Source organism: Asparagus officinalis, chromosome 4 (assembly GCF_001876935.1).
Source record: "Asparagus officinalis chromosome 4, Aspof.V1, whole genome shotgun sequence".
Taxonomy (NCBI): Eukaryota; Viridiplantae; Streptophyta; class Magnoliopsida; order Asparagales; family Asparagaceae; genus Asparagus; species Asparagus officinalis.
Window position 1 is genome coordinate 70,997,112 of NC_033797.1, and position 11,482 is coordinate 71,008,593.

Here is an 11,482-nt window from a genome sequence, read left to right on the forward strand (position 1 = left end):
GCAACGCGGTTTCGTTTCCGCGTTTCGTTTCCGCATGCTTGATGGCCCATGAAGTTGCATCAGAGCCTTATAAAAACCCTTCTAGGGTTTCGTGAAGGTTTGAACGAAGTGAGGGGGCAAAAATTGCAGGCGGGTGATTTGGACGCAGTGCAAGGGAGCGCGTGTGAAGCCAGAGGGGAGAAAAAGAAGCAGCGATTGATTTTGTGAGCACGGACAGAGGGTCAATCAAGGGGTTGCGGTTTCGTGTGAAAAATTAGCGGCGGCTGCAGAGGGCTTCGTGAAGAGAGAAAAATTATTTGAAGGCTGACATTTTCTTGAAAAGAAAAGCAATGAGCCTATTTGAGGGTTTTAATTTGTAAGAGTTATAAACCCATTTGTATTATTTTTCTCTAATAGTAGATCCCCCCTTCCTTGCCCCGTGGACGTAGGCAGTTTGCCGAACCACGTAAAATTAATTTGTTTGTGTTTGTGGTCATTGTAATAGTTTTTTATGATCCCTCGACAAGTCAGTCCTAGAACTGATGAGAGGAAGAGCTGATATCTCACTTTGTTGAGATATTCGCTTCAAATTCTTGTTTCCTTGGTGAGACGGGAATTCTTATTAGATCATTCTCTCTTATTGTGCACCAGAAACTCTGTCGAAATTTCCGCTGCGCACAATAGTTTCCACCCCACAGAGAAAGCAAATCAGGTTCTCGTCGACCAACTTGCTGAAAAATATTGGAGATATATAATTTTAGAAGGGAATTCGAAATATTTATTTGATTGTAGCCTCCAGCTTAGTATTTTACCTATGAGATTTAGTGGAAATAATGAGGACGGTTCTCTGCTGTCAGGCATAAATAATTGGATTATCGTTTCATATTCTAAAATTTTGGAATGAATAAGAGTGAAAAAAAAATTGACATTTTTCCGGTTTTGATTATTATATTATGTCTGGGATGTATTGATGTATTTGGAACTTTAGTTCAAAGTATAAGAGAGAGAGCCATCATAGCAGAATCCGCAAGATCTCATGTATTACTCTAAGGGCCTGTTTGTTTGCCTAAAAAAATTGAAAATCAAAGAAATGGAAAACTATTAAATCAGGTGTGTTTGGATATCAAGGCGATTTTTTGTCAGTGTTTTTTTACAAAAACAACCATGCAGGTGTTTCTTTTCAAAGTGTTTTGAAAACACCATTGGTTAGTTACTTTTATATAGCAGCGGTGACGAACGGGTGTCGGCGGCACAGCCGACAGGTGGCGAGCGGGGGGGTGGCGGGCCGGAGGGCAGTGGCGGTCGTGGCGGTCGGGCGGCGCGGTGGCCCAGGCGGCGAGCTGCGGCGGCGGTCGGCTAACGAGCGACCGACGACAGCGCGGGTGGGGCGGTCGCGGGCGGCGGCTGGCTGACGGGCCGACGGCCGGTGGGCGGTCGCGGCGGCGGCTGGCTGATGGGCGACGGCCGGTAGGCCGATGCGGGCGGCCGACGGACGAGTCGGTCGGTGGCGGTCGCGTGGGCGGCGGATGGCTGACGGCGACGGCCGGTTAGGCGATCTGCGGGCGTGGCGCGACGGCCGGTGGGCGGTCGCGGCAGCGGCTAGCGGCCAGACGGCGGGGGCGCTGGCGCGGCGACCGGACGAGAGTACGGCACGGGCGGGCGGGCTGGCCGGCGGCGACTGTCGCCGACCAGGAGGCGGGCAGGCGGCGACGGGCTGGCGTGGCGAGCCGAGCCGGCGCGCAACGGCGCGGCGGCGGGTGCCGGCTACCCGCGGCGGCGATGTGGTGGCGACGTGGAACGGCGAGCCGCGGCGGTACTGAATCGACGGCGCGCGGGAGGCGAGTAGTGCAGCGGGAGGCGGCCCCGCGCTCCCTGCGGCGGCATCGGTGCGCTGCGCGGCAGACGAGCGGCGGGCAGCGACGGGCGGGCGGCAGGATTGCGGCGGCCGGCGGGCCGAGCCAAAGCCGAGCAGACGACACGTTAGATGAAAAACGGAAATCTGCAAAACACATGATTATGGTGTTTTTGAGAAAAGTGTTTAATGTTTTGGATTTGTAAAGGGTCAAGTCAAAAAAATACCCGCGTGCCAAACGATTTCATTGTTTTTTTTTTTTTTGAAAAAAAAAAGGAAAACGGTAAAAACGGCTATGGTATCACAACGGCTCCAAGAATTATTTTGGCGAGTGTTTGTTCGCTAAAAAGAAGGAAATCAAAGAAGTGAAGAATGAGTTGTCACCTTTATTATAGGATGATGTGAGTGATTTTAAGAAAACTTGTTTTGATGTTGTTTGGTTGACGGATAAAATAATGTAAATAAATTATAGAAATTATTATCTTATAATGGTTGGTTTTCTTTCGCTTGATTATTCTAAAATAAGAAAATATATGAGCTGAGATGAAGATGAGTTGTCATGTATATTATTGGATGATGTGACACACATTAGGAATGTTTTCCTAGCTTTTGGAGGAAAACAAGAAATAAAATGTCTAATAGATGAGATAGTTGTCACAACTTATTGGTAATGCTGAGGTATTTTTAAATATGAGATGAGAAGAGTTAAGGATACATTGTGGGATGAAAACATATTTTATTAGATGTGTGTGGATGTGATGGATGAGTTATGCGATGAAAATAATATTTTTTAGATGTGATGCGTAAGTTTTGAGTAAATAATATTTATTAGATGTGTGGGTGAGTTTTAGGGATGACATGTGTGAATGTACTTTTTTGAATTTTCTTTGTTTGCATTTCTATTTTTTGGTTTTTTAGGAAATAACCAAATAGCCCCTAAGATAACAAGCTATTGATGTATAAAGCAAGAATAGAAATTAGAACTAAAATCACAAAAAGAAAAAAAGAAAAAAAAAACGTGTAGAGTTCTTTCTGTAAACCAACCATGAAGATCCACTGTGTGCAAATATCAAGAAGCATTCAATGCTCAGGAGAAGCAAACTTTGATTTCCAAGCAGTTTTAATTCAAGGAAAACGGTACTCAGGCAGTGGAACCAACTCAAAATTAAGTTGAATAAAATGAAGAGAAGGAGAGTCAATGCTAATATAAATAGAAGCTATCTGATGTACTGTACTTGGAAAATACAATCTTCAATCGTTTGTATAAAAGAAATTCTTCCGAAAACTTGATTATATAAGAGAGGAATGGGAGAGTTGAAACAGAAAAGCATATATGCAGCAGGATAAAAGGATTAAATGGTATCCAAGACCTCAAATCTCTCATGTGACAAAAAGTGAAAGAAGTCAGAAGAATCTGAAGAACATTTACTACTACTATAATGAACGTTGTAAACGTGCTGCTCATTGTGAAGAGAAATCAACGAAAATGATTTCAATGCCTATACAGCGTAAATATATCAAAATAAGAAGCATACTATCTGCCTTTTTTCCCCATTCCCCCTTTTCCTCCTAATTTTCTTCATTCCGACCAATATATACAGGATTTCAGGAAAACATCAGGCTCTGGGTTATAAGTTTGAAAAGTTCACCATTCGCGGATTTAGAAAGGTTCGTCAAAGAAACTAACCTTAATGATATACAAATCTACTTACAATATATAGAAGCAGTGTCTTCTTGGAGTAGCACCACAACCAAGCCAAGAATATAGCCAGGCCTTAGATGCAGGATGTCAAAAGGTAAGCCTCAGTCGTAGCTTTAATATTCTTTAATCAGACCAATTTGCAAACTGAATCAAGCCTACCAGTCTTCAATTTCTTCCTCTTCAATTTCTTCCGAAGTTTCATCCTTTTCTTGATCCATCCAGTCAAAATCAAACACCCCATTGTCATTCCGTGAGATATCTTTCTGGCAGGTGTGGGGGACTTCAAAATTTTTTGATCTCAGCCATTTCATTGTGGATCCATATTCCATGGTGACGTGAGATGAATGGTATAAATTGCAGGGATTTGAGTCCATAAATCTCTCAGATGCCATCTGATTCTGCAAATCCAACACCATGAAGAGAAAAATTAGAGATTGCAAAGTAATAAATGTTAATCACTGCATTATACCATCAACTCAGAAGATGCATCACGCAGTTTTACTTTTATTAAAGGCATAATGATCACCATTTGTGACTACAAACAATAGGATGAGAAAATTTTGAGGTTGGAAAGGCATAAACGGTTAATTACTGCATTACACCATCAACTCAGAAGATGCATCTTGCATTTCTAATTTATATCGCAGAATAATTATCATTTGTGAGTGCAAATTTTATGACTTAAGAAAAACCCTGACTTCCTGAGCGAAAAACTTCATACTAGACATAAGATTTTTCGGCTCACGTTTATAACTACAGAATGATTTCCGGTACTCTTTCCACAGCTATAAGAAGAAACCAAGGAAGAGTTCAAACAAAATAAGAGGGTGACAAGAAAGAAACATCAGTTCAGCATTAAATAAAGGTTAATAAGGAGTTAATTGCATGAAGACCCCCTCTAGTATCGCTGCTTTGACCTTACCTATCCCTGTAGTTTGGCAGATAGGCCTGGGTTAAATTTATTTGACTCTTTTACCTTGGATGAATTTTGGCAGATATTGTTCCTCGGTGAAATTAGTCATCTGAGGTAAAAGAGTTAAATAAAATTCACCCAGGGGGTTCTATCAGCCAAAATGAAACTATAGGGTTAGTGAGTTCAAAGCAGCAACACTACAGGGGTGTATGTGAAATTAATTCCACTGCAATTCAACAAATCAAACACAAATTCAGGATCCAACTCAAGGAACAAATCTAGCGTGAGTTAAGATTCAAGGAAGTGCAAAACTCAAAACTACAAATCTTAAAAGTGTCACCAAGTTAATAGGTAAGACTGCACTTTCTGGTTGTCGTTTCATCCAAAAAGAAAGATAAAATAAATGGATCTACATTGAGAAAGGAAGAAATGAGTGAAGTTTTGATGATCCACACCAAAAAGTGAGCACGTTAGTTCATTTTTCTTCCACAAACTATCAAGTCGTAATTGGACTAAGTCATCTGCTCGACATCTGTTGACATGTAACCTTGCGTATCTGACATCTGCTATACAATTTGTATTACCAATCATCATGCCCTTGTATGTGCGATGAGACATAGAAGTATCTCACTTATCTCAGAGAAGTAGGAGAAGAAGTCATATCATATCGAACAATTATTGTACTTAGTTCCCTTCGAGAGGTCTATTATAAAATTAATTTGTTGCAATAAGTTTTTTTTTCCCTCAAATCTATCACCTTATCTCTTTGTAGGAAAATGCAACCATCTTCCTCGCATCTTTCTAGCTTTCCCCTTGAATTTCAAATCGGAATAGGAATTTAGAACCTCTTCTCCTAGTTACCATCTCTGTTCCTTCCAACTACTTCATCTCACTCCTAAAACTGTCTCGCTTTGATATTTAAAATGTGAAAGAAGGTGCATACAGATAGACATACTATAGATAAAATAATAGATTCACACAGTTCTTTTCAACTGTTAATTCCTTATTGTGCGCTAATATGTTGAAAGCATTAATAGAAGCAATTATATTCAAAGAAAACTCAGCATGATGAAGTGATATAAAAATCTGTCTTTATCATGTCCTGTATGAACTCTAAAATGGCAACCAATTGTAATATGCAAGAGTTTGGTTTAAAATAGATAAATATTCTAAGTCAATAGAAAAATACTTCATATAATAAAGGTCCACCTTATTATGCCATGATAACTGCTCAATTTGCCAAAGCCTCGGACTACGAATAGTGTGCCACCTGCAACATCAGTCAAGAATTATGTTAGGAGAGGCAAATGCTGCTGCACAAACATATAGTTACATAAATATTGATGCCTTGAAGGTGAAGGGTGTGAATTTCCGAATAACACCCCACGTGTTGCAACTGATGCAGCTACTACTTGTGCTAGATTTTCTGATTCATAAATCTCGGACATCATGTGGAACCTTGTTGGATGTGAAGCATTATCAAGTAGTAAATCAGCATCACATAGATAAGAAGTCACAAGCCACGCATCATCAATAGCTTCACCGCTTATAAAATCAAGAACTGCAGAAGTTTAAAAAGGACTCCTGTTACATCAATAAACATACTTAAGATCATGTGGCATGAGCAAATTCACTGTCATCAATTTCATGAGCAACCAAAGTGATGCAAATAAGTCAATAATTAAAACGAAAATCCAATATCATTTTACGCGTTTAATGTTTTTTTGCATTACAAATAAATCAGAGAGACGCTTTTACTGCAAAATCAGAGAGCCATGGTTTGCACATCTGACAATCAAAAGTAAACCTGGTCTTATTTTTGTATCACCAACCAAAAAAATGAGAAATTCTTAGCAGAATTTTCTGTATCAGATTTATCAATCTGTATGACCTTTGAGATGCTAACAAAGAAAACATTTACTGAGTATTTGTATTTACTGGAACAAAATTTAGCAGCAAACAGCAAAATAAAACAAGCATGTAGGAGCATTATAAAATTACCAACCCAAATTACTCCGGTCTGTAACTTTCCTAATATAGGGAACATCCTAATGCCATGAAAATATATAGAACTCAAAAGGTCTCAAATATCTGGAATAAAGAGAATGGTTGAATGTCGCACCATTTTCATGTAGAAAATCAGCAACCTTCCTTGCTTGCCCATGAGCCTGAGAAAGAACTACCTCCGGAGCATCCATCTTAAGAGGGCTTCTTGATAATTTCTCCTGAAGAACAAGTGAATGCTGTTCTGCAGCATGTAATCAGATTGCTATCAGTATTTATCATTGTTTTAAATATCCCCGACATGGCCTGATATATCCCCCGATATATCCTTTTACAGGGCTTGCCGCAACCGATATGGTCTTTAAATATCCTTTACCACTTTTTGGCTATTTTGAGTGATAAATCCCAATATGACCGATATATTAGCTAATATGTGGACCAATATATCTTTTTATATAGCTTGTTGAAAAATAATATACTGTGTTTGGAATTTTTAGGCGATATATCAAGATTTTCCCATTATATCAAATGACATTTTGCCCTAAAAAAAGCAGATCGAATGTTGCAACGCTGCTTTGAACTTTTATTTTTTTAGAAGGTTGATTAGTGATCCTAAACATATATTATTCATATTTTGTATGCTTAAATTTTATTACATATGTTGAGATTATATTTTAATTTTAATGCATTATACTATGTATGCAAACATTCATTATGGCATTCCGATATTTATCACATATCCCCGATATTTCCCCGATATCCGCAATCCGATATGAATTTTGGCCATCCGATATTTTCCTGATATCCGATATTTAAAACCTTAGTATTTATGATTAAAAAAGAATGTTCACAGAATATATATATATACACACACACACTAAAACATCAACAAAATACAATTGAAATTATAAATCCTGAAAATCTACGGAGGATGCACAGGCAACATGTTAGCTACAGACAACTAATAGTTTTAATGATTAAGTACTAGAAGATTCTCATCCTAAGTTACACAGGTATGAATACAGGTATGGGTGCGGGACATGGAAAATTTGTAAAAGGTGCAGTACGAGGACATGGCTACACATACATGCATATATAATAATAATTTACATAAGATCATTACTTTTTTTTTCATTTCACGTGCTATGAATTAAAATTCCTGAGACATTTATATGTTTCTTTTAAACTGTAGGTCTATAAATTCGAAAATTACTTGTTTTTTTACTTGATGTCCAAAAAACCCTATATAATCGTAGTTCTGAACAGGGTACAGGCTGACATGAACCCAACTTATGTCCAATGGGTTTCAGGAATTGCACGTGAAGTGTAAGATATATGTCCAAGAAGTATATGCCGAGTGTTATAACTTAAAACATGTATTTTATAATTGAGTGCACATTTAAAAAAGTTTATGCAATTATCTAAGGAGTGAGGACCATCCACTGAAGTTTCGGTGTTGGGTACGGATAGAACACGGGTACGGCTCCAAATAGAAGTACCCATGCAACATAGTTTTAATCAGATGGCACTTTTACTTATTAATAATAAATAGTAAATTCACATACCAAGTGCACATGAATCATCAGTTTCTCTCTTGTTGTGCAGAAACTTCCCCAGGGCATGAAACAGGTTTATTGTTTCATCTCGTCCAAATCCAAAAGGCAAGAATGGTGGGGCATCTAGGTCCTCCGTGCCTGCAAGACTTGGAGATGATACTGAATTATGCTTGTATACGCTTGTCTTAGATTGTATTGCTGGCAGAGTCGATGTTGCTAAGGAAAAACCATCTGTAGGTCTTAAACAGAAGTATTGCAAAGACGTTATTGCATGTCTGATGTCACCTCCACTAGTTCGTGCTATATGATCTATCCAGTTTCCAGTCACATCACACTTCTCTTCCTCGCATATTCTAAAAAGAGTTTTCTTTATAGAATTTACGGTAAGCGGATTAAAAACTACCTGAAAGAAATTATTCATGTAGTTTATTTGCTATGAACATATAAAACTAGACACTATTTCACACCAATGCCAGTGTGTGATAGTTGAGTTTGCCTGCATTTGCTATGTAAGAGGTGTCACCTTATGGGCCCCAGCTTTCTCAAGAGATGATTGAAGTTCTTCCAAAAAATTTGACGAACTCTCAACAGACTTGATCGTGATGTTGGAGAAGGGTTGCAAACTCTTCTATTGGATTGAGGTCGTTAGCGGTCATTTGGATGAACTACGTGAAGGCTTGATTCCTTGGGCAAGAGGATACATAGGCAGTCTTTATGATGCAGCCGATTTGGTGAGCGACATCGACATTTAGGGTGAGTGTTCGCACTCCCATTTGGGTCTCAGCAAATGAGGCATTTGGTGTAGTCGGTGTAGGCTCAGTTCGATTTGGTGAGTAAACACTGTTGTTTTGGGTGAGTGTTCGCACTTCCGTTTGGGTCTCGACTTATTGTGGATGGAATCCGTTGTCATGAGTCTGTTGTCATGACGTACTGTACACAACAAGTGGGATATTTGGTTGCTTTGGTATCGGCTCAGTTTTGAAAAAACTTCGCCGAGGTGGAGAATTGTTGGATAAAAACGGATGTGGGGTCCACCTACCCATGTGAAGTTTTATTCATGATGTTGGTGTTGAGTTTTATTCATGGTCACGTGATTTCGTGGATATGGATATCGTCCACGAATTGCTTTTGATGTGGGGTACACACGTGACCAAGATTTGAACGAGATTTCGTTCTCCTGCAACCATATATATATCTTGCGAATACTTCCTAGGGTTTTGTGTAAGATTGAGAGGGGGAATAGGCAGGCGCTGGGTGCAAAGGACAGCGCTGGCAAAGGTGAAAAGCAAGGGGCGGCTGCGGCTGATTTTGAGCGGCACGGAAGTCAGAGGCTCAAGGAATGCGGCTGTAGTTGTTCTTTGATTTGTGCATCTCTTTGAGAGAGCTTTTATGTGAGGGATCTGAGAGTTTGTGTGAGAGTTTAGATTTAAGATATTCTAAACCCTAGTTGTATCTCTCCCTCTAATAGTAGATCTCCCCCCTCCTTGCCCCGTGGACGTAGGCAATTTACCGAACCACGTAAAATTTGTGTTCTTGTCGTGATTTGTAATAGCTTGTAGGTTCCCTCGACGCGCAGTCCTAGAGCTAACGAGAGGAAGAGCTGATATCTCACTTTGATAAGATATCTGGCTTTTGGTTCTTGTTTCCTTTGAGAAACGATAATTTCATTGTGATCTAATCTCTTATTGTGCACCTTGCGCACCGGAGGTGCTGCCGAAATTTCCGCTGCGCACAACAGGCATTGCATACGAATCTCTTTATAGGGTACCCCTATTCATCCATAAACTGTCTATTCAAATATCATGTTTCATTAAGCTCCGTCCTCGAAACTTAAACCATCTCAACCTTTCCCCTTACGGTTCGACACACTATCCCTAACTAAAAGTTCAGCTCAGACACTAACACCACATGACTTCAACTTCTGAATTGAATAAAAATTCTTCCTTTAGGGTTTATCAATCTACAATGGAGCGAAAAATAAAGCAAACAAGAGTTTGGGAGTTGGAGTACCGCTTCTTCAAATTGACTGCAAGAACGAGCCCTAGATCGGCCGACGTTGAGCTTCCTGGAGCTCCCTCCTCTGCGGGAGCTCTTCGACGATGCCACCGACCTCGGCCTTGAAGACGACCCAGGTCTTCTACCCTTTTCGTCCTCGTCTGAGGACGAGAGGACGATCAAAGTCCTCTTCTTACCCATTTTTTTTCCTCCTCCTGTTCTTGGAGGATCTTTTAGGGCGTCGGAGGTGAGGATTTGATTGAGGGCCTGTTCGGTTTGCTCAAAAAAAATGAGAAAACACCCGCCACCTCACATTTCAAGAAAACCCCATGTGTCACATAGGTTTTTGGTTTCAAAGGTTTTCCATTTTTTCAGTTCGGTTCGTTTTAAAATTTAGAGAAATGATGCCACATCACATTTTTAAGAAATGTGTTTTCACAACAAAAACCTTTGAAAACACTTGGAAATGTCAATTCAATGAATTTTTAATATTTAAAAGCATTGTTGGAACAATGAATGAGAATTAAACAGATTATTTAAATGTTTCCATTTCTCTTTCTTTTTTTTTTCAAACGAACACAAGAAATAGAAAACACATGCACTGTTACTATTGCGGATTTTTTTGTCTCTTTATGTGACTTGGCGGTTTCAAGGGTGATTTTTTTGCGAAACGAACACAAAAAATGAAATGTGGGAAAACTCTTGAAATGTCATGATATCAAATGAAATGTGACATTTTCATTTCTTGTTTTTTTCGGAAAACAACCGAACAGGCCCTGATTATATTGGCTTTTGGAAGGGAAGGGAAAAGGAAGGGGGGGAATTGTTGGCGGGGGTTTTAAATGGGGAAAGGCTTTCAAGGGAAGGATGGCATCTCGAGGGGTGTTTTGGTCATTGAACAGATCAGCCTATCAAGATACAGACGGGTTAAATTTCGGTCCATATGAAAGTATTGGGCTTGATTTGGAAAAATTTTGACAGCCATGTTTTGTAACGCTTGGGCCCCGTTAACTCCACCCGTTATCATTTCTCTTGAGCACTAGCAAGACTTTCTTTTCTCTTATAATAAAAGAAATTTGGGTGATTTGCATATACACCCCTTACAACATCATATCGTCGACTTTTAAAAAATGCCCCTAAAATTAACAGAACATCAACCTCGTGAATACAATTTTGAATATTTTGTTGATTACAAATTAGCCTATCAAAGTTAATGATTGACCAATTTACAAGTATTTTTTTTCCAAGATTGATGATTTGAGGGGTGATTTTGCAAATACTGAGATTCGAGTAGCAGTTTTCCAAATACACATGATTTAAGAGACATATATGCAAATAGCCCTAAAAATTTAGACTAACAATTACTAGAGTTGAAGAAAAATACACTCCAAGCGAATATGCGTACGACCATACATAGAGAGAACGGGCCACTTAGCGCACTGAGAGATGGTCGCATCTCAAATGCGTAAAGGCATGCGAAA

At 39.6% G+C, this 11,482-nt stretch overlaps 1 protein-coding gene across 1 annotated transcript; it reads right to left on the reverse strand.

Moving 5' to 3' along the window:
- LOC109838897 (cell cycle checkpoint protein RAD17-like) lies at nucleotides 3,272-10,202 on the reverse strand. The gene is made up of 7 exons (XM_020407325.1): nucleotides 10,017-10,202; nucleotides 8,530-8,634; nucleotides 8,016-8,409; nucleotides 6,569-6,694; nucleotides 5,794-6,007; nucleotides 5,656-5,716; nucleotides 3,272-3,931 (listed from the first exon to the last, which is right to left on the reverse strand). Exons 1-7 carry the CDS (start codon nucleotides 10,200-10,202, stop codon nucleotides 3,689-3,691), a joined length of 1,329 nt encoding a protein of 442 aa, XP_020262914.1. The 3' UTR covers nucleotides 3,272-3,688.

Bases quoted from the DNA above. Each gene is read 5' to 3' on its own strand.
- LOC109838897 (XM_020407325.1), bottom strand. From the start codon at position 10,202: ATGGGTAAGAAGAGGACTTTGATCGTCCTCTCGTCCTCAGACGAGGAC. The intron at 5,717-5,793 runs GCATCAATATTT...CTGATGTTGCAG, and splicing joins TCACACCCTTCACCTTCAAG to GTGGCACACTATTCGTAGTC. The intron at 3,932-5,655 runs GTGGACCTTTAT...TTGGATTTGCAG, and splicing joins AGTTATCATGGCATAATAAG to AATCAGATGGCATCTGAGAG.